The sequence below is a fragment of the Oryctolagus cuniculus genome, chromosome 1 (genome assembly GCF_051225735.1).
Source record: "Oryctolagus cuniculus isolate XC-2025 breed Fujian yellow rabbit chromosome 1, ASM5122573v1, whole genome shotgun sequence".
NCBI classification, from domain to species: domain Eukaryota; kingdom Metazoa; phylum Chordata; class Mammalia; order Lagomorpha; family Leporidae; genus Oryctolagus; species Oryctolagus cuniculus.
This window is the reverse complement of record NC_142867.1, coordinates 142,799,096-142,826,714: the sequence shown is the minus strand read 5'-3', so window position 1 is coordinate 142,826,714 and position 27,619 is coordinate 142,799,096. Positions and strand designations below refer to the sequence as shown.

Here is a 27,619-nt window from a genome sequence, read left to right as displayed (position 1 = left end):
GTGGCAGTGGAGTGTCTTCATGTGAGCTTGGGCTCGGTGGGATAATCCATGAATAGACAATTCAAAAGGGACTTTTCTGCTGAACAAAGGTGCAAGTGATGGGCTTCCTCAGAACAGTGGAAGCCATTGGTGATTTCAGTGCTAGCTCTAGCATTCACCCAGGATCTGAGAAGCAGCTTCTGGACACACCTTGGGGACAGGTGTTTGGCCCAGTGGTTAAACGGCCAGTTGGGATGCCCATGTCCCACATCAGCGTTCCTTGGTTCAAGTCCTGGCTTTACTCCTGACACCAAATTCAGTTAATGCAGGCCCTGGGAAGCAGCAGTGATGATTGAAGTGGTTGGGTCCCTGCCACCTCCTTGACATTGAGTTCCTGGTTCCCAGCTTTGGCCCCAGCTAGGAGCCATTGCAGATATTTGAGGGAGTGAATCATGACTGAGAGTTTTCTCTCTCTCAAATAAAATAAAAGGTTGAATACTGAACAGTTTATTATAAATGAGCTCCATGGAATAGAGGAACTTTAGACATCTAAGAAAAAAATCTTGGGGACTGTATAGGAGGAAATCATGGGTTTGGGTGATATTTTCAATATATTTCCTAAAAAAAAAAATCACTCTTTTGTCCATTAGTTAACTTCAAAGAAGACTGTGAAGGAACAACAAGAATTTTCAAACATATTTGATAGGGGTAACTCAGGTTCTGTTCCCACTTTTGCGCTCATTCCAAACTCAGGGCCATTTAATATTTCTGACTTTTTAAAATTGCTGATCTCCATTCCTCTCCCCCTGCCGTGCCCTTTTGTGGCATCCAGTGCCCTCCTCCCACCACCTTGAGATTCTAATAAAGGTGCTGGGCCACAATGTGCTTGGGCCTTCTTGTGATTGGGATTCTTGGTGACCTCCTGTTGCTTTAACATGTTTTTGCTTGGAAGTAGTTTCAGTTCCTACTGTATCCCCAAGTCTCATCTGTTATAGGTACTAGGTGAGTTTGGTGCAAGAAGAGTGAAATCTCAGATCAAAAATTCATTGCATACATGGGGAGAAACCTGTTGCGCATAGATCATGTTTTGCTCACTAGAGTAGTGGGTAGTGCCTGCCTACTCCTTATCTCTGAATTGCCTCTTTCTTTCTTCCTAGTTAACATTTTACCACTTTAATAGTATCCCAGAACTGAAATATGGTTGTCAAAGATTACCTTTTAATAAATTGTTTTTAATTATAATTGTTTTATATTAAAAGTACAGTATTTAAGAGCAAAATAATTCTGTTGATTTTCTTATACTGTCTCTGCAAATACCAGCCCTGGGTATCTCCCACCCAAAGCATTTCTCCTGCTGAAGTAATCACTTTCACCTGCTTGAGCTAATAATTTGATGGTCACCTCCCTGCTGTTCAGAAGAGTGCTTGATTGTTCAGGGTCAGTCTTTCTACCATGGAAGGTAAGGATTTAGTGCTGGAGATTTTTCAAGATGGCAGAATAGGGAGGGAGCTTACTGCTGTAGTCTAGGGGGAGATAATTAAAAAGCAGAGAGAGAGCAATCTCAGGGAAGCATTAGGGAGAAAACATCAGAGGAAACTCCACTCAGGTTAGAGGGACACTGTGGACCTACATGGGGGTGTGGGCAGATACAACTCAGAACCCCAACAGCCGAGAACGTCAGCACCAGCACTGGAGTGAGGTGAGACCAGACTGCAGCAGCCCAAGTCACTGGCAGTAAAGCTGTGGGAGGAACCTGGTGTGAGTCCAGCTAGGAGCCCTGTGGGAGACAGTGTGCCTGTCAACCTAGAGGGAAAAAATAGGGGGCACGTTTCTCTCTCCCCGATCACCTGGCACCAGTGTCCTGTAACTAGGTGAGAGAGGGCTGGTGTGACTTTGGACATACATAACAGCTGCACTGGCTCATGTTTGTACCCAACAACCAGCAGAGAGGAGATGCCTGAGTCTGGTTGGGAGACAGGGCTGGGTGCTTGTGACTGTGGAAGCCTTGTGTGCCAGGACTGTGAAAACACTGTGGCTGCATGGAAGGGTACAGGGTGTGGCTGGGACTTTGGGCAGTCACTGTGCACAGCTCCACATGCTTGGGGCTCCCTGATTCTGTGGTAAGAAACATTGCTGCAGGATCCATGCTTGCACAGAGGACTGCACAGATCCTTTTTGTGGTTCTTGTCAGTGTGAATGAATACTGCACCCACTGGGGCTAGCACCCAGGCATTGGTCTCCTTTGAGGAGAAGAGGTGAGCGTGAGAATATGCCAAAAGAGCAGAACAGACTTCCCCTCTGATTAAAAAAAAAAAAAAAAAAAAGGAGGAGATTTACTATGCCCAACTTGGGTATCACCTTGGATCACCTTGGATACTCCCCTAACCCTGGAGCACTGAATAGAGGTCCTTGACCACACCCAGCACATGCCTCTGGGTATTCACTGCAAGAGTGGATACTCCACTAAGCCATAGAGGCATAGTACAAAAATAAAAGCCATCACGGTGGGGAGAGACAACAAGTATCTCCATAAATGCCTAATAATAAAAGCAGCAATTCAAGAAACAAGAATAGGGAAGACAACATGATGCCCCCAAAAGAACACAACACTTCAGTACTAGAATGTGAAGATAAAGAGATGGACAAAATTCCGGAAACAGAATGCAAAAAATTGATCATAGGATTACTTAGAAGTAATAAGAAGCAAATTTATGAACTAATGAAATCCATACATAACATGAATGAAAATTTTTACTGTGAAATTGAGATTTTTAAAGAAGAAATCAGAATGAAATATTGGAAATGAGGAATTCAACAGAATAAATAAAAAATATGATGGAAAGCCTTAAGAACAGGCTTGGGGAGGCAGAAGAAAGAATATCTGAGTTGGAACACAAATCTCTGGAAATTTTACAGTCAGACCTCCCCCCCCCCCCCCGCGCCAAAAAAAAAAAAGAAGGAGAAGAAGAAGAAATTAGAAAACTAAAAAACAGTGTTGGAGATTTATGGGGTACTATCAAACGACCCAACATACTGGTCTTAGGAGTTCTTGAAGGTGTGGAAAAAAATGTATTAGAAGGCCTTTTTAGTAAAATAATTACAGAAAATTTCCTTAATTTGGAGAAAGAAAGGGATGTCCAAGTACAGGAAGCACATAGAACTAATAGACATGACCATGACCAGAAAAGATCTTCACTGTGACACATTGTAGTCAAACTCTCCTCAGTAAAACACAAAGAAAAGATTTTAAAATGTGCACAGGTAAAATGCCAAATTACTTTCAGAGGAACTCCAATTAGACTTACAGCTGACAGGCTAGGAGAGAATGATGAGATATATTCCAAATCTTAAGAGAAAAAAACTGTCAATCCAGAATACTGTACCCTACAAAGCTCTCATTTATGAATGAAGGTGAAATGAAAACCTTCCATAGCAAACAGAAATTGAAAGAATTTGTCACCACTCATCCAACTTTACAAAAGATGCATAGAGATGTGCTACACACAGAAACATGATCATCACAATGAAAGAAGGTGAAAGCAGAAAATCTCCCAGTAAATGTAAAAAGAAAATTCAAAGTATAGAAATATTTATGTGAAAACAGCAGGGCCAAGTTGTTACATATCGATAGTCACCTTGAATGGAAATGGCCTCAACTCTCCAGTTAAAAGATATAGACTGACTGAATGGATTAAAAAGCAAGACCCATCTATTTGCTGCCTATAAGAAACACATCTCACCAACAAAGATGCATGCAGACTGAAAATGAAAGGATGGAAAAATATATTCCAGGCTAACAAAAACCAAAAAAGAGCTGGTGTAGCCATCCTAATATCAGACAAAATAGACTTCAACACAAAAACTGTTAAAAGGGACAAAAAAGGGCACTATGTTATGATTAGGGATCAATTCAACAGGAAGATATGACTATTAGAAATGTATATGTATCAAATTACAGGTCACCTAGCTATTTAAAAGAAATGTTAATGATCTAAAGGGAGACACAGACTCCAATACAGTAGTAATGGGGGGCTTCAGTACTCCACTTTCAGCAATAGACAGATCAATCAGACTGAACTTCGAAACAACAGTCAATTGACACTATAGACCAAATGGACCTAACAGATACCTATATAACTTTTAATCCTACAGGTACAGAATACACATTCTTGTCACCAGTACATGGAACTTTTTCTATGGTAGACCACATGCTAGGCCATAAAGCAAGTTTCAGCAAATTCAAAATAATGGAAATCATACCTTGCAACTTCTCTGACCACAATGAAATGAAGCTGGAAATCAACAACTCAGGAATCTCTAAAATATATGTAAACATGTGGAGACTGAACAACATGTGCGTGAATGAAACAATGGGTCATTGAAGGAATAAAAAAGAAATCAAACAACTTCTGAAAATGATGGAAGATGACAGTACATCATATTAAAACTTATGGGATATAGCAAAAGCAGTGATTTTTTTTAAAGATTTCTTTTATTTGAAAGTCAGAGTTACACAGACAGAAGGAGAGGCAGAGAGAGAGAGAGAGAGAGAGAGAGAGAGAGGAAGGTCTTCCATCCTTTGGTTCACTCCCCAAATGGCCACAATGGCTGGAGCTGCGCCAATCCAAAGCCAGGAGCCAGGTCTTCCAGGTCTTCCACTTAGGTGCAGGGGCCCAAGGCCTTGGACCATCTTCCACTGCTTTCCCAGGCCATAGCAGAGAGCTGGATCAGAAGTGGAGCAGCTGGGACTCGAACTGGTGCCCATATGGGATGCCAGCACTTGGCTTTACCTGCTATGCCACAGCGCCAACCCCCAAAAGCGATGTTAAGAGGAAAGTAGGGTAGGCCGGCGCTGAGGCTCACTTGGCTATTCCTCCGCCTGCGGCGCCAGCATCCCAGGTTCTAGTCCCAGTTGGGGCACCAGATTACTGTCCTGGTTGCTCCTCTTCCAGTCCAGCTCTTTGCTGTGGCCCAGGAAGGCAGTGGAGGATGGCCCAAGTGCTTGGGTCCCTGTACCTGCGTGGGAGACCAGGAGGAAGCACCTGGCTCCTGGCTTCAGATCAGCGCAGCGCGCCGGCCGTAGCAGCCATTTGGGAGGTGAACCAACAGAAGGAAGACCTTTTTCTCTGTCTCTCTCTCTCACTGTCTAACTCTGCCTGTCAAAAATAAAAAGTGGAAAGTAGGCTATTGGTGCCTACATCAAGAAATTGGAAGGACACCAAATAAATGAGCTATCAATGCATCTCAAGGACCGAGAAAAACAACAGCAAACCAAAACCAAAAATAGTGGGAGAAAAGAAAGAATTAGGCCAGCAGCATGGCTCAATAGGCTAATCCTCTGCCTGCGGCGCCGGCACACCGGGTTCTAGTCCCAGTTGGGGCACCAGATTCTGTCCCAGTTGCCCCTCTTCCAGGCCAGCTCACTGCGGTGGCCCGAGAGTGCAGTGGAGGATGGCCCAAGTACTTGGGCCCTGCACTCCATGGGAGACCAGGAGAAGCACCTGGCTCCTGCCTTCGAATCAGTGCGGTGTGCTGGCCACAGTGTGCCGACTGCGGCAGCCATTGGAGGGTGAACCAACAGCAAAAGGAAGACCTTTGTCTCTGTCTCTCTCTCTCTCACTGTCCACTCTGCCTGTCCAAAAAAAAAAAAAAAAAAAAAAGAAAAAGAAAGAAATAATTAAAATTACAGAAGAAGTAAACCAACTTGAACCAAGAAAACAATATAAAAGATCAATGAAATGAAAAACTAGTTTTTTGAAAAAATAAAATTGATAACACCATTAGTCCAACTAACCAAATAAAAAAATAAAAGAGGGATAAGACCCAAATCAATAAAATTAGAGATGAAAAAGGAAAGGAAATGTAACAACAGACACCACAGAAATAAAAAGTATCATTACTACAAAGAGCTGTATGCCAACAAATCAGGAAAACTAGAAGAAATGTATAGATTTCTGAACACATGCAACCTACCTAAATTGAGCCATGAAGACAATAAACAGACCAATAGCCAAGACAGAAATTGAACCAGTTATAAATTCCCTGTGAATGAAAAAATCCCAGGACTGGATGGCTTTCTACCGGACATTTAAAGAAGAACTAACTCCAATTCTTCTCAAGCTATTCAAAATAATTGAAAGTGAGGGAATCATCCCAAACTCCTCCTAGGAAGCCAGCATCACCTTAATTCTTAAACCTGAAAACCATACAACAGAGAAAGAGAACTACAGACCAGTTTCCCTGATGAACATAGATGCAAAAATCTTCAACAAAATACTAGCCAATCAAATCTAACAGCGGCTGGCGCCGCGGCTCACTAGGCTAATCCTCCGCCTAGCGGCGCCAGCACACCGGGTTCTAGTCCCGGTTGGGGCGCCGGATTCTGTCCCGGTTGCCCCTCTTCCAGGCCAGCTCTCTGCTGTGGCCAGGGAGTGCAGTGGAGGATGGCCCAAGTGCTTGGGCCCTGCACCCCATGGGAGACCAGGAAAAGCACCTGGCTCCTGGCTCCTGCCATCGGATCAGCGCGGTGCGCCCTCTCTCTCTCACTGTCCACTCTGCCTGTCAAAAAATTAAAAAAAAGAAAAAATCTAACAGCGTATCAGAAAGATCATTCACCTGAACCAAGTGGGGTATATCCCAGGTATGCAGGGGTGGTTCAACATTCACAAATCAATGTGATACATCACACATTAACAAACTGAAGAACAAAAACCATATGGTTTTCTCAATAGATGCGGAGAAAGCATTTGATAAAATATAATACTGTTTCATGCTGAAAATTGGGTACAGAAGGAATTTTGATAAAAATTGGTAATAGGAGGAACATTCCTTAATACAATCAAAGCAATTTATGACAAATCCATGGCCAGTGTTTTGTTTAAATGGGCAGAGGGCTTACACAGACATTTTTCGAAAGAGGAAATCCAGATCCCCAAAAGACACATGAAAAAATGCTCAGGATCACCAGCCATCAGGGAAATGCATATCAAAACCACAATGAGGTTTCACCTCATCCCCGTTAGAATGACTTTCATACAGAAATCAATAAACAACAAATGCTGGCAAGGATGTGGGAGAAAAGGTACCCTTATCCATTGTTAGTTGGAACGTACACTGGTACAGCCACTGTAGAAGAAATCTAAATGTCTCAGAAATCTGAATATAGACCCACCATATGACCCAGCCATGCCACTCCTTGGAATTTATCCAAAGGAAGTTAAATCTGCATATGAAAGAGTGATATATAGCACCTTGTTTATTGCAGCTCACTTCACAATAGCTAAGACATGGAATCAACCCAAATGCTTGTCAACTGAAACCTGAATAAAGAAATTATGGTATATGTACACCATGGAATACTACACAGTGGTTAAAAAATTGAAATACTGTCGATTGCAACAAAATGGATGCAACTGGAAAAAATCATACTTAGTGAAATAGGCCAAGCCCAAAAGGACAAATACCGTATGTTCTCCCTGATCTGTGGTAACTAATAGAGCACCTAAAAGGTAATAGAAGTGAAATTAACAGTTTGAGGTACAGTGACTTCTAACAGCCCTTGTCTCTACTGTTGAGGAACAGGGTTTTGTTGCTGTTGTTGTTTTTTGTTTTTCATTTAATTTGTTGAACTCTTTACTTAGTATAGAGTTAATCATGTGTATATAAAGTTAATTGAAAATAAATCGAATAGGAATAGGAGAGGGAGGAGGAAGTGGAGTGGGAGTGTGGGTTGGAGGGCATATGCAGTGGGAAAAATTGCTGTTTTCCTAAAGTTATATTTATGAAATACATGATGTTTGTATTCCTTAAATAAAAGGTTTCTGGCGGGGGAAAGGAGATTTAGTGTTCCCTGTCCTCCTCTTACCTCATAATACAGGTGTCCTTCCCCAAATCCTATCATCATGTCAATTAGATCAATATTTTTCATTTATGCAAGCATATGAGTACTTCAAAAAGTTTGTGCTAGAGTGAAATTAAAATATATCTATTTTGGTGCAAACATTTTTTGAAAGCCATGCATGCATTTTCCATAAATTTTTTAATATTTATTTGTCAGGTAGAGTTATAGACAGAAAGAAAGGTCTTCCTTCTGTTGGTTCACCCCCCAAATGGCTGCCATGGCCGGCGCTGCGCCAATCCGAAGCCAGGAGCCAGGGGTGCTTCTTCCTGGTCTCTTATGCGGGTGCAGGGGCCCAAGCAGTAGGGCCATCCTCCACTGCCTTCCCAGGCCACAGCAGAGAGCTGGACTGGAAGAGGAGCAACCGGGACTAGAACCTGGTGCCCATATGGGATGCTGGTGCCACAGGCAGAGGATTAACCAAATGAGCCACAGCACCAGCCCCTCCATGAATGTTTTTAAGACCCTCATATGCACAGATTTACAAAATTTTTTGCACTCAAATAGACTTAATTTTCACTTTAAAGGATTTTTTATTTATTTGAAAGAGTTGGAGGGAGGGAGGGAGGGAGACCGAGAGAGAGAGAGAGAGAGAGAGAGAGAGAGATGAAAGCCTGGCTGACAGTGTTCTGGGAACGGGTAAGGGGACATGGTTGATGGTCTATGCATCCCATAGGCATGTGTTTATCTAATCCCATTGATTTGCCTTCAGCTATGCTGTTCCTTCCCTATTCCACACCCCGCTAGTACAGAGGTGCTCTCTTACAAGCCCTCCTGTTATTTGTGGGGGCATATGAGGGAATGGGCTGATAGCCCAGGTGTTTGAAGTCAGGGAGGTCAGCTGTGGATCTGACCACTCCATGGCTCAATGTTTAAGCAGGCCTGCTTAGTTTAGCACTTTCTCCATACCAAAGCCTTTTGGGACTGTTTCTAGCAAGTGAAATGAGGTGGGTATTACCTCCCCTCATTGCTAATTTAGGATTCTGGTCTGCCATGTCATTTGCTACTCTTCCATGTGTGTTGTTAGTACGTTGTTGTGTTGTAGTGGTATTTGTAGGTTTTGTCTCCTGTTTTATTTTCCCTGTTCTTAACATTGTACACCTTTACAAATCTTTTTATTGTCGTATATTGGAGTCTGGGAAGGGTGGGTGGAGCAAAGTTGGCCTCATGCATTCAAGCTTTCATTCCTACCTGAACACCTTACTATTGCTTATTTACCTAGTTACCAAACTCCCAAGGGGCTGAAAATTTTAAAAAGGAAGATTTAGTGGTCCATGGTAAACAATCCATAATGAACTTCAGAGAAAGAATGATAGACTACAGTCCTTTGATTATGAAAATTCTGTTATTCAGGACTCCTTTTGTTAAATTCTCAGCTCTTCAAAAGATTTAGTTCCTCCCTCAGCTTCTTTCCTCTTCTTCCATCTCCACTTCCTCCCACCCCAACTCTGATGTAGCAGTCATTGTGCTGTCCAGTCCAAACTGAAGTTCTTTATGTCTCCTTGGAGAATCAAAAGGGGTATCAAGTTACAGAAAATAAGGTGGTTATGGGCAGGTAGAAATATGAAGGAAGTGGGCACAAGATAGCCTGTCTTTTCAGCTCCATGTCCTACTTTCATCAAGACGCCTGTGACTGTCCCTGCTCTCTCCATACTGGCTTGGGATTAAAACAGTGGTTCTCTTTAAGGCCGTGGCCCTTCTTTAAGTCCAGTAGGAGCTGAATACATCACTGCGTTAGCTCCAGCACCACTGAGAATCGTGCCTTCAACTTGTTGACCACCAAGAGAGGGATCTCAAGAGTGGCCATCATGATTCCAGGAGGAGCAGAACAAACCTTTTAAGCAAGTCTGAGAAAGTGACTGCCTTAATGGTGGGTTTAGAGCAGTTCTGAGGAAGTCCTTCTGTTCTTCCTTCAAGAATAACCTCTAACCTCAAATGACTTCCAAATTTGAATTTCACTGGAAGTCATTTTTCTTTTTCCCCTTAAGTCTTTGTTTCCTATTTAAAGTTGTATTGATCATTAGAGAAGCACTGTAATGCATTACTTTGCACCTAAATTGGTAGAGTTCAATAAAGATACTATCTACCTTTATGAGATATTCAGAATTACTTGATAGACAAAGGAGCGCAGCACATGAAGATCAAATTTCTAACCAGTATTGATTTTTACTGGTAAAGCACTTTGAAAAATGTCATTAGGCCTGCTGGCCAGTGTGGTTATGTTAATATTTTGACACTGAATTTGATACCATAGCCACTCACTGACCAAACTGGACATCCCCTAGCCACTCCATGAGTGCTTAACCTTCTAAAACTTAAAGCAAGAAAGAGAATAATAGCCATGTAAAGGAGTTTGTGAGATGGCTGAAAGAGTGGTGTCCGATGGCGATATAAGTGCAGAAATGTGTTCATAATATAAGGGAGTATCAACTCGCTATAAGACATATATCAGTTTTTAGCATGTGCTCAGAAACAAATGTTATGTTAAATCAAGTTGTATGATACATTCAGATTTCAGAATCCAGTTCTAGATATGAGGGAAATATAGTGATATAAGTTATCAATCACTCACTCCTTTGATAAAAGCTCTAAGCTTTGAACTAAGGGGAGAATACAGGCTCCTAGCCCTGTTCCAAACTAGTAGGGAGTCTTTAATTGCATTTGCCTTCCCTACTCCTGTTTTGCATGTGTTCAAAGAGGAGTGGGAGAGCAGCTAAACAGATAACAAGAATGGGGATAAGACTTGAACCTGCCCGGCTCATTGGTTTGAGTTGGAACTAAAAACCAAGGACTCCCTTCCTTAGGCTCATGTGATTTCCACTTCATGTTGAGTATCTCTTGTCTGAAATGCTTGGGCCCTACCATGTTTCAGATTTTTTTTCTAACTTGGGAATATTTACTGGTTGAACATCCTTAATCTCAAAATTTGTGATCTGCATCAACCTAGATTTGTTTGAATTTAATTTGGACAATATGGTTTAGTTATCACACAAAAGTGGTCATTCTTTTGTGAATGGATATTCCTTGAATGGATTGTTGAATTAATATTCAACAAATATCAGTTAAGCACCTTATTTTATACCAAATACTATGCTAGGCAATCAGCATGAATAAGACACACTCTTCTACTCGAGCACACAGTGAAGCCCTTCTGTGTTTGCAGCTCTGAGTGACCACCTCAGCCACCACCCTTTATAGCCTCAGTCTGAGCACTGGGAGAGATCCAATACTCCTTGGCTGCCTTGAAACCATCATCCCTTTTGCGCCTTTCCTGAGTTCTGAAATAATGCCCCTCTAGTGGATGTGACCTGCCTCTTACCAGTTAATCACATGAGCTCTTCACCGTGCCTCAAGAGAAGAAATAGAGGAAGGTTGAGAGCCATGTGTTGCCTCCTCATAGCATTTGTCTTTCTGTTTGTAGGATGCTCCAGCTGGCATTACTATGTCACCATGCCGATGCCAGCTTCCACTTTCACAGTCGCAGTGGGATGCTGGACAGAAGTGATGCCAGAGCCATGCTCATCAGATGATCGACCCTCAGAGAGACCCGTCCCATCTTCCCAGGCCGACTTCAGGTTTGTGCTTGGGAACTTGCAGAGAAACAAACACTTGAGGGAGCAGTATGATGCATTTCTTCCAGGCACTGGGAATATGAGTCATCCCTGCTGAGAAACTAAACCAAAATAGGATTAATCAAAGCAGGAAAAGCCCTACTGGGAAGGAAAGAGGGTTAAGAGGCAGAAATGTGGGCATATTGTTTATGCAGAAAGAGAGCAGTAGATACAAGTATCTGTATAAATCCTCTGTGTGAAGTCAGGTGAAATATTTTCATACGTTTGGTTAAATGAGAAGCTTCCTTAGATTCAACAATTCCTCTCTTCCTACATCTTAACACGGGTTTTCAGTGCTTATATATGATCAAAAACAATGAAGAAGCTGCTTGCCTGATGGATCACTTTGCATACCACTATGCTGTTTTGGTTCCAGTGATTGCTGTTACCGGTGCATTGTGGGGATAGCCTCCCTCAGTGGGGCTGGTTGGCCTCTGTAGGGACATGGGACACATGGAAACTCTCACAAGACCAAAAGAGGAAAGGGGAATAGAGGCACTGAAGCTGGCATCATTTTTTTTTTTTTTTTTTGACAGGCAGAGTGGACAGTGAGAGAGACAGAGAGAAAGGTCTTCCTTTGCCGTTGGTTCACCCTCCAATGGCCGCTGCGGCCAGTGCGCTGCGGCTGGCGCAACGTGCTGATCCAATGGCAGGAGCCAGGTGCTTCTCCTGGTCTCCCATGGGGTGCAGGACCCAAGCACTTAGGCCATCCTCCACTGCACTCCCTGGCCACAGGCAGAGAGCTGGCCTGGAAGAGGGGCAACCGGGACAGAATCCGGTGCCCCGACTGGGACTAGAACCCGGTGTGCCGGCGCCGCAAGGCGGAGGATTAGCCTAGTGAGCCGTGGTGCCGGCCAGCAGGATGAATCGAATTATTCTTCCAATATACAGAAAGCCATGAAGTCAGTACCTTTGGGTGAAGAAAGCCCTACAGAATGGCACAGATGGTTAGTCCGCCTTTGAAAACAGCTACGACACACTCTTAGTGCAGACTCCCCTCATGTCCATCTCTTTAAGAGGCGAGGCCACGTGCTGTCTCTTTTGGTAGGTATATATTACTGCCTGCATTTTGCCTTTTTGGAAGAAGGGAGGTTCTTCTTGCTCAGGAATACATCTATTTTGGGCCATCTTTTCTGAGTTACATGGATATCCTGGATAGTTTACTAGACTTTGCTTATGTCCTCTAGAAGGAAGAAGAGAATTGTGGGCACAAGTGACACACGCTGTTTCCATGAGAGAACACTTACTATATGAGAGACCTTCTCATGCTCTCTTTCCCTACACTGAGGTCTGAGTATTCGTCATTTTGCAAATGAGGGCAGCCAGAATTTCTGAGTGAGGACAGATGCCCTGGAGAATCACTTGGATCCGCAGTGAACTTGGTATGAGCAAGAAGTAAACTCTTTGTTAAGCCACTGAAGTGCTGGGGTTGTTTGTTACTATAGCATATCCTAACTTACCCTGAATTGATACAGAAGCCATTGGTTTCTTGAACTCAGGGAGTCTTGACCTAAATATCATCTCTTTGAGCCCTGGAAAGAAGCCTGGAAGCTAGGCAGGCTGTATTCTTGTTTTCTAGATAAGGATGCCGAGACTCAGATAGTAACTTGTTCAGATTTGTGTGCCTTTTGAGGAATAATACCTTGGATTCTGATCCACACCTGACTCTCTGGAGAGCTGATTCTGAATGTTACCTGGGGACTTTAAAAACTGGTACCCAACATCTGTGCATCACCACAGTCTGATACACCTCCCCACCTGAGGAGGCGCCAGCATGACGCAGCTCTGTTACTGATGGTACGAGTATGTCGTGTTGGAAGGAAAACAGAAGTTAAGTGTAGAGGTTTTGTGTTAGCTGCTTTTGAGCCTGAGGGTGCTATCCTTACTAGTTGGATACAGCTTTCTGGGCAAAGCTACACTTCCCTTAAAATGTAGAATGAGGACTTTGCTCCTGGTTTCTCAAGCTCATCCTAGTGAAGAAATTCTCTGCTGTCATCTAAAGCCTCGGGGGTGATTGGTTCTTAGAGAAGATGTGCAACTGATCACTGCGGGCCTTAAGAAGGCTAGGGGAAGCCAAAGAAAGAAGTGTTACTTTGCCCTTGTAGCGGTGTTCCCTGGAGACACAGGGTGGGGGCGTGGGCCACAACCACCACTCCTTCCTGCCCAGAAGCAGCTGCAGTGGCCTCTCAACTGTTCTTGCATCTGTTATTCTGAAAGGAGGAGAAAATGACCAAACCAAATGGGGATTCTGAGAGGAGATGATGTCTGCAGTTGCTGATGGGGTTCAGGGGAAGGGGTACGTGTGTGCTACTCCTCTCTTGTCCTCCTGACTGCAGAACAGAAGGAGATCAAAATAAAGGTTTTGTTATTGGCAAAAGCTGGACCAAGCAAGTGCCTAAGTTCATGGTCTCATGGGCTAATACTCCACTTCCACACTAAATACATTGACCCACGCAGTCACCAACCCAGCTGGACTGCTGCCAGCCTCCACAACACAGTTACAGAGCCTGCCTAACACATGACAGACAGCAGGCCCCAAAGTATGCTCTCAGAGGGCAAGTAGATGCAAACGGAAAGCACAGTGTGGCTGAGCCAGGCCGGTGAGCTGGATAGAGGGCAAGTGCCGCTCTAGGGCAGGTGTTGTCTTAGGGAAGTGGCAGATTTGGGGAACGCGGCTCTTCCCTCTCTCCCTACCACATCTGATAGACTGTGACTAAGTTTTCCCTTCATTTATCAATGTGCTTGTCTATCAAGACTGTACTGCTGATAAAATAATAGCTTACATTTGCTTAAGCCTGCCCCGGCCGCATGCTTCAGCGTGTGCTATCTCCAGTCGTCAGAAGTGGCTTTGTGTTTTCCTCCCTGAGATCTCTGACTCTGTGCTAAGTTTGCCAGCAGAGGCGCTCTGAAGTGCCAATCGCAGTGGTGCTTTTGCTTACGTCCACATCTGGTCCCCCTTGCCTTCCCTAACCCCTTTGTACTTCAAAACTTCTGAAGACCACCAGTTGAATTCGTAGAAATCTAACTTTTACAGGGGTCTCATTTGCTTAAGTGTTCATCTGGGCTCCAGAAATTTGACCAACGTGTCGGTCACTGAACTTTTGATCACTGTTCATGTGAGCAAACTCATAGGGAGAACATTCCCTCCTCCAGCTCCAGTTTCACACCGGCTGCAGCCCACTCTAGGTGAGCATTTTAGTAAATGCATTAGTTATGAGGCACTCAGATACACTGTCAAAACTTTATGAATTTTACTCAGCTGCAGTATAACCTTTTCCAGCCACAGGGGGATCTTTGTGCTGTATTCTGTTTAACCTCTCAAGGCCTTTGTTGGGACTGTATGGTTTAAGGGCAGCATGGAAACTTGGATAAAGTCCAGAGGAATGCCACAAAAATGATTAAAGGCACAGAAAATGGGCACTGTGAAAAAGAAAAGGCACGGAGGTTCTATAATCTAGAGAGGACGTGGTGGGGGAAGAGAGCTTCTTTGGAGTTATAAAGTGTATGCAAAGATAAAACATCTTTGGGGGTGACGCCGGGCCTGTGGCACTGTTCCTGACTCTGCGAAAGCACAGTATTCCCACACCTCTTCAGAAACAAGGCTGTCCTGCGAAGGAAGGCTCCTGTGGTTAGCTGTCATAGTCATAGATCCTTTCAAGTTGTTTTTTGTTTCTTTGTTTAATTAGAGAGAGAGGGAGAGAGAGCTGCTACCTGCTAGTTCACTCCCTAAGTGCCCCCAATGGCAGGGAATGTGTCAGGCCTGGAACCAGGACCAGGAACTTTTAATCTGGGAGCCCAACTACTTGGGCCATCACCACTGCCTGTCAAAGTTTGCATTAGCAAGAAGCTGGAGTTAGGAATCAGAGCCAGGAATTGAACTGATATACTCTGAAGTGGGACATGGACATATTTTTTTAAAGATTTATTTATTTATTTATTTATTTATTTGAAAGACAGAGTTACAGAGAGGCAGAGGCAGAGAGAGAAGTCTTCCATCCACTGGTTTACTCCCCAAAGGGCCGCAAAGGCTGGAGCCAGACCAATCCGAAGCCGGGAGGCAGGAGCCAGGCGCTTCTTCCAGGTGCAGGGGCCCAAGGACGTGGGCCATCTTGTACTGCCCTCCCAGGCCCTAGTAGAGAGCATCCGCTGAAGCCCACATTTCCTGATCCCTGTGTGAGAGCCCACATGTTGTTGCCCTGACACCATTTTCATTTTTCTTGGGAAACTTACTGGTCTTACTTGTCCATAGCTTGGATGACTTAAAGTTCTTCATCTTCTCCTTGGATTTATCATGCAAAATAATGTTCATTCATGCAACCAGAATAATCTAATATATTCTGAAAGCTTTTCAGTAGAGAGTGTATGAGCTTGACTTACTATAGCAGATTGCATACCTGTGTAAACACATTAGAAAAAGATATTGTGGTGGTGAATTCAAGGACTGACCTTTTATATATATATATATATATATATATATATATATATAGACAGGCAGAGTGGACAGTGAGAGAGAGAGACAGAGAGAAAGATCTTCCTTTGCCGTTGGTTCGCCCTCCAATGGCCACCGCGGCCAGCGCGCTGCAGCTGGCGCACCGCGCTGATCCAATGGCAGGAGCCAGATACTTATCCTGGTCTCCCATGGGGTGCAGGGCCCAAGGACTTGGGCCATCCTCCACTGCACTCCCTGGCCACAGCAGAGAGCTGGCCTGGAAGAGGGGCAACCGGGACAGAATCCAGCGCCCCAACCCGGGACTAGAACCCGTGTGCCGACGCCGCAAGGTGGAGGATTAGCCTAGTGAGCTGCGGTGCCGGCAAGGACTGGCCTTTTTCACTGTGCTGGAATTGATGTGACAACTCAGTGTTTGTCATGAGGTAGAAGCTGCAAGCTTTCAGTTCAGTGTTTACCACCTGGTATTGTCAGTTCAGAGATGTCGGCCTGAGTTCTGTGTCCACTGTTCCTCCTCTTTTCACCTTATCCTGGCAGAAGCTTTTGTGGGTCTTGCCTCTGCAGAGATGAAGTGTCATTGGGCTGGAAGCTGTATTCTGTTCACCATGCTGGTGAAGGGCGAGCTTTCCTTAGATAGCCCCATGGGTCTTTTTAGCTGGCCTTGGATGGGTGGAAGGCACTTCATAAATTTGGAGAGGAATTTTTGTTGCAGGCTGCCCATATTGGGACATGCTAGTTCTTTAAGATTTTTTTTCAGTGTCCATTGTGAATCAAATAAGCACCTATAGTTAGAATTATAATTTTTAATTTAAAATTAGAGAGGCTTTCCATTGTGTTTGAATAAAGACCCGTTAACAGGTGAAAAAACAGAGTTCCCTTTGATGTAGGTTTCTTTGGGTTGATAAGTTCTTTTGAGGCCTGTGAGTCAGGTTCTAGGAATTCTCTTCCAGCCCCGCCTTTGGCATAATAACTGGCAGTGGTCAGATGGTGCGGGCTGGGCTCTGGTCTGTTTTCCTTAAAAGGTTGACTTGGTTAAATTTATACTGAAAGTGAATTTGAGAAAATGCTCAGTATTCTTTAACAGCAACCTTAGACGGGCTTTATAGAGAATACCTAGGTAACGTTTTAGTAAAATGGGTTGTGTTCTTTGGAAAAAGTTTGAACTTGTAGCTGCAGCATGGTGCATGTTCTACTTGAGTCCAAGTCTTTCAATCTAGGAAATTTCAGAACAGGGTCTTGAATTTGACAGCCTCGTCCCTTCCTTTCTGTGTCATGAATCCTACTTGATTGGCAGAGATTTTTCATATGGTGATATTTGAAAGCACGTTACTGAGAGCAGTAATTATTTTTGTTTTGATGGGAATTTGTTTTGTTGTTTTGCATCTTGAGCTCACCTCCCCCAGTTTATTCTAAAACAAGATTTTACCATTTCACTTAAATTGAAGCTCCTCAATTGATGTGAGCGTGTCAGTAAGTATTGTGATTTTTACTGCTCACAGAAGCAGAGGAACCTAGAATTCAGATGCAGTCTTTGCTGTATGAGCCTGTCTGAACCTCTGCCTCCTTAAAGTTGTCCATGTCTACGTGATCTCCTTACCACCAGGGCAAGCAGAATAAGCCTGATTTACCAATAAGTACATCTATCTGTTTCGTGTCGTTCCCCAGATGTGTTGGTGTCTGTGGTCACATGGAATATCCCTGCCGCTTCCAGAATGCTACTGCCACTACTCAGGAGGTCATTCCTCACAGAGTCTTTGCCCCGGTGTGCCTCAAGGATGCCTGCCAAGAGACCCTTCTGCGACTGATCCCTTCCTGCCTCTCGGCAGCACATTCTGTGCTGGGAACACACCCCTTCTCCCGGCTGGACGTCCTTGTCGTCCCCGCCAACTTTCCGAGTCTGGGAATGGCCAGGTATGTTGTTCTGTTGTGCCACTTGCAATGTATGCTTTGGAGATTCTTTGACTGTTTCTTGCTTTCCTTGAGCTCTCTTGGAGCCAGTGTGTGATTAGCTTGGAAAGACCACAGTTTCTCATTGGTGCCTGTAGGGACAGTGTTCAGGTAGGTTCCCTACGTGTGATTCTTTGGGTCTCCTTGCCTCAACTCAGACTGCCTTGAAAATAAGAAGCTCACGTTGCTGCTGGAACTGAAAACACATTGTGTCCCTAGGGTGATGTATGTTGGATCATGGCTGATCAGCGGCTGTTAGCTTAGGTGATGAGAGCATAATGCTAATGAGTCCAAGGTCATAGCGTCAGGCTCTGGGCACAGTAACATGACCTGGTCCCAAGGCTGCAGGCTGCTCACCTAATCCTGACCAGCTGTCTCGTCCATTCTCACCACTGGTCACAAGAGTAACAACTTGAGAGCCCCTGTGTCAGAGAGACTGTGGATGGATGAGTGTAAATCCATTCCCACTGCTAGAAAAGCAGCTCAAAGCAGGTGGCTTACTGCCAGGGGTGGGGGTGGAGCAGTGGCTTGTCGTGCTGTGATTTTTTTTTATTTAATACAATAAATGTGTTGTGCTTACTGTGTCTTGGTTTGGTTTTTATAGAAAATTGAGACCTGCAAGTTGAACCTTTCTCCTGTTGTTTGATTGGCTAAAATCTACTTGTTAATGCCATTATTCACTCAGTAATGGTTGGCTGTGTTGCACTGAGAAAAGATAGGGAGTGCACTCTGGGTTTTCCTTGGTTATATTTCTATTTGGAAATCTTAATTATTAACAGTGAATATGCTTGACTAAGGATGGGAAAATAAGCTCATCAAAACATGTGACTTTGAGTTTTTCCCTATTAGTCAAGGAACTTTCTGCTGCCAATTAATTTCCATGCTTTTGAGCAGCTGTCATTTGTGGTGTTTTCCCTGAAAACTGCACACATTCTTAGTAAAATCCATGAGTAGAAAAGAACTGACCAGAACATTTGCTTTTGATCTTTACTACATGCATATACTTTTAAAAAGCTGGCTGGCTCGCCTTAATCCTTGAGGAGGTCTGAGAAAGTCATTTAGACTGATTTTTATCCTATATTTATGAAGATAATGGGAATGTAGAAACCAGGATAATTATATATATTTGGTTATATGCATCATATAATTGTCTTGGATGTCTATATATAGAATTTGTCTTAACAGGGGGGCTTCTTTGGTCCCTTTGAAGAGTCTGCTGGACTTAATTTCAGCAGAATTATTGGTGAAGAAAGGATTGTTCATTAAATGTTTCTCATTTGTACACAGTTTTGAGGGGCCATGTTTATTTGGGAGTTTTTGGAGCTTTATGAGAGTTGCAGTTTCTCAGGGCGTGTTTGCTAACAGTTCCAAGTTCTGGCCTGAGGGAACCACAGGCAGAGTGCTTTTCATACGGAGGACCTTGTTTTCTATAGCTCCTTCCTGACATTAGTCTGCCAGAACCAGAGTCTGCTGACCTGCAGGCCATTCTATAAAGTGTTTCTTTTCAAGTGTGCATGCCCAAGCAGGTAAGTTCTGTGTTTGCTACTTTTTGAGATATTTAAAGTGATTTAAACATGCTTAACTCTGTATTTTTAAAATAATAAGCCAAAGTACCCTAAGGACAAATGGTACAGGGTACAAATGTCAAAAAACAGGATGGTGATAATAACTGAGCAGCAGCAAGACTGCTTTTATGCTTAAAAACAGGAGAACCAAACATTTAGAAGTTTGAGGTTGGTTTTCAAATAATTGGGGTTCTTTTTGGTGTTGCTTTGTTTTGTCTTGCTTTCTCCTGTTAGGCTGTGGAAATAAAGTCTGCCCTCGTCTGGATGTTTCCCTGGGCTTCACTGCCATCCCCCATCTTTGAGCGGTGGGAGGGGGATTGTGGTATCTTGCGCTACCAGATGAGGTGGGGAGCGGGGAGCGTTTTGTTTTTCCAAACCCTGACTTAAATTGATTCCACTTGCTTGGCTTGACTCTATCGGGATCCCAACACCTTGAGCCACATGCCGCTGAGTGGGGTTTATGACTCAGCTGGCTACTGGGGCCCTGCTGCTTTATTTATGGTCTTGACATTCTGTCAAGCAAAGCCGGAACAAAAACGACAGTCTTGGAGGTCAGTGCTGTACCCTAAACAGAAATAGAGCAACTTGAAGGCTAGGAGGAGCCATCCCAGGAAGCCTCCCCACTGAAACTTGCCGTTGTCCTGTTACAGTACACTGAGAGATCAAAGGGTTTCTTGATGAATGAGGTGGTTCTTTCCTGAACCCATGTTTTATAAACATGTATGCAAGATCATAAATTCCATACTCTGGACTTCTTTAGTGATTAGGCCTTAATTATAATGAATACCATTTTATACCACATGAGCATTAATTTTTGGCAAATGACACTCAACATTCCCACATGAACCAAAATGGCTAAATTAATATTAACCATGTTTGAGGGTTTTTTTAAAGCTCTATGTTAATCTACATAATGGTTTTACTGTATTTTAAATATCTTGTATCATAGATTGTATGACTAAGCTTAAAAACTGTTTTTGAGCCTGATTCTGATATTTCTGTGATGTGTATGGCTTGATTGTGTGATAATAACAAATCAATATATTGGAAGGTAAATAATACTCAGACAATGTGTTAGAATTTGGAGTGTTTTTCAAACATAGCAAAAACTAGAACATTTGTCAATGTGGCAGCATGGTTTTTGTCACCTTTTAATATAATGGCAGCCATCACTTATCAACCCACACAGCCTGCCTCCAATTGCTTTATGAATTACTGTTCTAGGAGAGAGATGCTTTCATTCTATTCTAATTCTCAGAAAAAAATCACTAGCTTGCTTTTAAGACACTCTACTGACTGTGTCATACCCACACTTTTCTTATTTGGTATATGTGGACTCTCTGTGTCTGTTTATTTTATTTATTTACTTATTTTTGCTTGCCATAAAGACAAAATCTGCTTATATGAGGAGTTGTGAACTATATATATTTCTTGGGTTGGAGTACTGTGAAGTCTCCTTGAGGATGTGAATGCATTTTAAGTGAGTCTCAAAGGTATAGAACAACTCTCTTCCTGATGGTATAATTAATATGTAATTTTTTTTTTTACAGGCAGAGTTAGACAGTGAGAGAGAGAGAGGAAGGTCTTCCTTCCATTGGTTCACACCCCAAATGGCCGCTATGGCTGGTGTGCTGGGCTGATCCAAAGCCAGGAGCCAGGCGCTTCCTCCTGGTCTCCCATGTGGGTGCAGGGCCCAAGCACATGGGCCATCCTCCACTGCCTTCCCAGGCCACAGCAGAGAGCTGGACTGGAAGAGGAGCAACCGGGACAGAACTGGCGCCCCCACCGGGACTGGAGTGCCGGTGCCACAGGCAGAGGATTAGCCTAGTGAGCCACGTTGCCGGCCAATTAATGTGTAATTATATTCTGCCATTTTCATTGTATCTTCCTTTGTTCTCAGTGTCTCGGGTAGGAATTGAGTAGCGAGCTGAATTTCCTACTATTGAGAAATCCATGAAAGGAGCTTATCATCATGCTTATATGCTTGGTATTCAGTAATATCCTGCAACCAGGTTTCTGAAAGTTGCTTAAAAATGAACCCCTCCATCTTGCCTCTGTGGGTCGCAGTGAGTGCTTTGCTTCACTGTCTCTCAGCAGTTCATGGCTGCATGTTACAGGGCATAATTAGATGGGCAGATCTACCTTGATGTCCAAAAATGGTTCTTTTTTTTATTCTTTTCCTGTATTTGAATTTCAGGAATCTCAAGCAAATCATTTCAGAGTGCTTTTCTGTTCAAAGCACAGAATCAAAAAGCCATGTGGTCCATAGCTCCGAGTCCCAGTTTGACCACTTGTATGTAGCTTCATTGCTGGTCCCACTGGGAAAATTAGAAGCAAGGGGAGGGGAATGGCAGCAGTGTGGTTGATGATAAGTGACAAATGCTGCTCTCAGCTTTTCCTTCTGATTCTGTACCAGATTGTCTCATTCATTTGTGGAGTGTTTATTTATTCATTCTCTCAAGCATGCATGGTGTGCAAGTTTGTACTTATGGTACTGAGCCGATAGGGTACCCTGCAGCGGAGAGGAAGATTGACAAAGTCCCTGTCCTTATGAAGTGGATGTTTTAGTTAGACGGAAAAAATATAATCCATTGGTACAATAATTAAGGTGTGTGCTATGAAGAAAATAGAGCCAAGTGAGTGACAGAGTGGGAGAACAGGTTACATGGCTAGGATGAGAGAGGGCAACACTACTTTAAAGAGGGGCATTTGGAAGGAAAGTGAAAAATGAGAAGGAGTCAGCCTTGTGACCATCCGGTGGAAAGCAAAGGGAGTTCCAGTTCAAAGGCCCCGGAAGGCCTGTGTGGCTAGAGGACAGAGGGTGCCCTCCAGAGCCTTAGAATGGCTCTCCTTAGCCACCTCCTTAAACTCGCTCTGGGCACCAGGATATCCCATTGTCCTTCAGGACTTGGGTCCTCTGAGCCACTGCGAGGGAAAGAGAGAGAGAACGAGAGCGAGAGAGCAAGAGCGAGTTACCAGAAAATGGCAGAGATTGGGTCAAGGTCCATCATTCTAGGCTGTCAGGAGTGTGGTCAAACCTTGCCTGGGTTTCTTGGAAACATAATTGCCATCCCCTCTCATGACTGTTGCTAGAACCTGACTGGCTTAGCAGCTGCCATCCTTGTGCAAAGTCTCCATTCCTAGAGCTTTCTGAGCACTTACTAGGCATCCAGGCTGGTGACTGTCTCTGTAGAGAAGGAAGATGTCTCAGATCACCATCATTTCTTCTCTAGTGCCTGCTGACTGATTCTATGCAAGCTTCCTTGACATAGTGGGTCACAGAGAAAGAAGCAGTGTTTGTATGTTTGCTCATTCTAGTTTTTAAGTTTTTTTTTTTTAAAAGACTGAACAAAAATAGGATTGATAGATAAAGAGCATAGAGAAATAATTACCAGTTCCGTAAATATCTTCAACACACTTTACAGTAGAGCAGAACTATTACACACAGCTTGTTCTTAAAAGATTTGATTGTGCAATAAAAGACTTCTGAATGCTTAGACTAGTTCCTGACTGTTGCATGCACAATTTTCTTAAGTACCTCAATTTGCAAATAAACGGTGTGCAGGTACATGCCCAAGAATGAATGTAACCAGCTTTTCTCTCCGCCCTCTCCTCCTGGGGTTAGACAGGGTGTTGTCCTGTTTATTCTTATCTCTCAGCCAGTGTGTAATAGAATAAGCAAAACCTAACATGCTGATACAAAGGCCCTGTTGTTTTCAGCCTTCTAATTGTGTTCCTTTCTGCAGGGAAGGAAGCAGTCGTAAATTTCTGTCATTATCTTAAGTAGCAAGGTTTTGCGGCTTTGGAAATTTTTCTTTGGTTGTTCTTTGTTAGCTTCTATGTGAATTTTTGATCCTCCCAAACCCAAATCACCACACTTTTTGAACAATCCTCAGGAGACGTGGACCCCTGGTTTCAAGGCAGGATGGAGCCACAGTGATTCTTCCCCTCTGGAATCAGATTTGGAGCCATAAATTAGTATGCCTTTGATTTCATGACTGCTGCCAACTCCTCTACTTTCTCTGATGTGCTACGGTTTTTGCGTTTGCATGTGTTTTGCTTTTTGTAATTTTTTTTTCTCAGATTATAATGAATCCTCAAATTTGTTTCTGTGTGGATTGTTTTAAAAAGTATTTTTTCCACTGCTTTTCAGTATAACTCTTTTCTGTGTCTTTGAACAGGTGGGTGTGAATGGTACCAAGCAGCTCATACTGTCCTCTCTTTGTCCTATTTTTTTCTGTAAAATCTTAATCCTTGTTTGCTGGCAGCCCCGCTGTTGCTGTAGAGATGAGCAAACAGAGTGAGTCATGAAGAATGAGGTCCATGCCAGGTGATTTCTGCCCCTCAGACGCACCCCCTTTGTTGCTTTTATTTGTATCCAGTTTCTTCCTTTTGTCCCCTATTTCCATTTTCCTTCTTAAGAAAGTTAGTTGACTCTATTTCTCTCCTTTCTTGTGAGGCGGGGCTTTCCCCTTCTACCGTGTTTTGACTGGTATTTGTAAAGTGCTGGTCACCTGGGCCTCAGAATGCCCTTGCCTGTGGTCAGTTGTTGAGTGTTGGTACGATACCAGTTTGTCTAAGTGGGGTACATGGTGAGAGTCTCTGTATGTGTTCCATTGTTTACAGAGTAGGTACAGGAGGGAATAGGATGTCCTCAAGTCACTTAGAGCCAGGGAGTCAGGGAGGTAAGTCAAATGACATTCTGGGACAGCTGTCAGAGTTTGGGCATTCTGGCATAGGCAAGACTTAACCAGTAGCTGCCTCTGAGGCTTTATACATTTGCATGAAGGTTTCTCTTTGGAAATTATGGCATTACTGTGATTGAAGACACCCTGCGGATTAGCATGTGCTGTGGGCTGGTTTTGCTGCAAGAGAGAGAAGTTGAGCACCGGATGGGTTCCAGAGTCACATGACTGCTTTTTAGCCAAGTGCTCTCTCTCTCCCATCCAGCAACAGGCAAAGTGAACTCAGAGCTTTTGGCTTAGCCAGAATCCTCTTCTTGCCATCAAACAGCTGTGTTGCCTGTCAGATGCAGAAGCAGCATTTTATCATCATTATGCTGTGAGTCCTCACTCTCTGAGAGATTACGCGTAAGTGTTTTGTTCTCTTTGAACTGTTCTCTGCACACACAGACCGGCAGTCCTACCTTCAGAGAACGCTGTCGGGGCCATCGTTCAAGAGAGGTTGTCAGAGCCCTGAAAGCCCTTCCTGAAGCAATCATCCCTCCACCTCCATGTGTAATCTTCTCTCTCTATTCATGTCATCGTGGACTCTAATCTCTTCCAGTCCTCGAGCCCGGATGGCCAGTCAGCACGGCCTTGCCATTTTCCCACTGCAAAGAAAAGGCTTTGCCCTTCTTTCTACTTACTTCTATTCGGAATACAACTGAAGAAAACAGTGGAAGAGAACTCCTTGAGTGGAAAACAAAAACAAAAACCACAGCAGAGTTCATGCACAAAATTGCTTACATTGAAATATTCCTAACCCTTAGGCTCTTAGGCCTTGAACCACTATACAGAATGAGCAAACACAGCCAGCATCTGGATCATCTTATGGACTCATGCATATATGTGCATAGAGCTATTTGTGTGATTCCTTTAAGAGTAGACCATTTTTCAGAAGAGCACCAACTCTGGAAATAGTCCTCAAGCAGGACATTGTGTATGAAGAGCTCCCTTTAGAGGGACCACTGCCTATTGTATTATGGCCAAACTGCATCCCAAACCAGGGCCATCTGCTCCATAGAGGTCTGCTTGCATAAAGTGGGTGAGACTCATCTGTCACTGTGTCTCACCTCTAAAATGCAATTGGAAGAGGATCTCAGCTACTTTTTCTTCTTTTTAACTTTTTAAAAGATTTATTTATTTATTTGAAAGTTAGTGCTGCAGGGGGTAGGGGGAGAGGAGAGAGAGATCTTCCATCTGTTGGTTCATTCCGTAGATGGCTGCCAGAAACCAGGAGGCTTCCTCTGGGTCTCCCACATGGTTGGCAGGGGTTCAAGTACCGGGGGCCATCTTCTGCTGCCTCTCCAAGGCCATTAGCAGAGAACTGGACCGGAAATGGACCAGGATACAAACTGCTACCTATAGGTGGCAGCTTTACCGTATTTTATTGCTACACTGTGAGAATGCCCCACTCAGCTACTTTTTCTTTTTTTTAATTTTTTGACAGGCAGAGTGGACAGTGAGAGAAAGAGAGAGAGACAGAGAGAAAGGTCTTCCTTTGCTGTTGGTTCATCCTCCAATGGTCACCACGGCCGGTGCGCTGCGGCCGGCGCACCACGCTGATCCAAAGCCAGGAACCAGGGGCTTCTCCTGGTCTCCCATGGGGTGCAGGGCCCAAGCACTTGGGCCATCCTCCACTGCACTCCTGGGCCACAGCAGAGAGCTGGCCTGGAAGAGGGGCAACCGGGATGGAATCCAGCGCCCCCACCGGGACTAGAACCTGGTGTGCTGGCGCTGCAGGCGGAGGATTAGCCTATTGAGTCGCGGCGCCAGCCGCTACTTTTTCTTAAAAGAAGTGCTTATGGTCTGGTGCTATGATGTAGTGAGTGGAGCCTCTGCCTGCAGTTTCAGCATTCCATATGGGTGCTGGTTTGAGTCCCAGCTGTTCCACTTCCAATCCAACTCTCTGGTATGATCTGAGAAGGCAGTAGAGGATGGCCCAAGTGCTTGGGCCCCTGCACCCACATGGGAGACCCGGAAGAAACTCCTGGCTCCCAGCTAAGGATCGGCCTAGCTCTGGCCATTGTGGCCTTTTGGGAAGTGAACTAGCTGATGGAAGATCTCTCTCTCTCTCTCTCTCTGCCTCTACCTCTACCTCTACCTCTGCCTCTTTGTAACTCTACCTCTCAAATAAATAAATAAATAACTCGTTAAAAAAAAGTGCTCATTTGCTGTATTAATTGGCAACAATGTGAAGAAACACCCTTTAAAAAATGAACTGGGGTAGGTGTTGTGGTGCAGCAGCAGGTTAAGCTGCCACGTGGGATGCCCATATCACATGTCAAGAGTGCTGATTTGAGTCCCAGCTGCTCTGGGTCTGAATCAGCTTTCTACTAATGCATCCTAGGAGTCAGCAGATGATGGCCCAAGTGCACAGAGACTTGCCTCCCACATGGGAGACCCAGATGGAGTTCTAGGCCCCTGGCTTTCGCCAGCCCTGGCTGTTGTGGGCACTTGACGATTGAACCAGTAGATGGAAGATCTCTTTTTTTCTCTCTGTCATTTTACCTTTCAAATAGATGAAAATAAGTACCTTGGTTTCTTTTTTTTTTTTTAATGGGTTACTTAAAAAAATAGTTACTATGTGGGATTTGAGGGTATAATACAAAAATCCACTCTGACTCCAGAGTGAAACTCAGATTAGAGCATGTTCTAGTTCTTGGTTAACTACCCGTGCTATTTATAGAGGTGACTCCTCAGAAAGTCTAGACAGTGTTCCCAGAAAATAGAATGCCAAATCTACAGTCACTGAACAAACCAAATCGGTCCTTCACCTTCCCAGTTAGCCTGCTGATGATACCCACGTCCCCCCTTCTCACCATAAAATGGAACTTCATTCCATGAGAGTGTACATGACAGTGGGGGCTTCCCAGCCACGACCTGGGATAGGCAAGGAGCAGGGGTACTCTTGAGAGCCTGGCACCTACTACTGGGCCTCTGTTCCGTGGAGGCCACTTTGCTGGTTTGTTGGAAACTGTGGTTGGCAGAGACTAGCTTTTGAGTTAGTCTCCTAAGAGGACACCCTAGACCCATGGCTGGTGCTTTTCTTTGGAAATGAGTCAGCTGTAGTTTCTGGCTTTTTTTCAGACTTGTGCAATTTGTGAACATCCCATTGAAAACTGGAAGTTGGCAAAGGATGGGTGGCCAAAGCCAAGAATCCATTCAGTGAACACCTATCAGTGGGCAGGTGTGATGAATGCTGTGGCTGAAGTGGCCACAGGAAATGTGAGACCTTTAGCCTAAATCAGGATTTCTAAAGTGGGTTTCAAGGAAGACTAGTTGTGTGGAATGCTAATAATGTGGGAGAAAGAACTCTGGGTTAATTGGTTTAGGAAATGAATGGATTAAACAAAGTTAAAAGGGATTCTTGGCTGGAGGGCTTTTAAGAAAGCCTGTAATATCCTTATTATCCTGATTTAATATCCCAGTATATCAGTACCTCTTGAACC

The 27,619-nt window shown here is 44.0% G+C and overlaps 1 protein-coding gene across 25 annotated transcripts in view; it reads left to right on the top strand.

Moving 5' to 3' along the window:
- The window catches only part of AOPEP (aminopeptidase O (putative)), a 406,706-nt gene that overhangs the window by 78,284 nt on the left and 300,803 nt on the right, over positions 1–27,619 (top strand). For all 25 annotated transcript variants that reach the window (XR_011379142.2, XR_011379141.2, XR_016236048.1 and 22 more), the window contains exons 4-5: positions 11,298–11,451; positions 17,600–17,845. Coding sequence is in view for 15 of the 25 variants with exons in the window: in XM_089335804.1 (XP_089191930.1) it covers positions 11,298–11,451; positions 17,600–17,845 (400 nt within the window). In the remaining 10 variants the exon portion in view is untranslated. The remainder of the gene's footprint in view (positions 1–11,297; positions 11,452–17,599; positions 17,846–27,619) is intronic.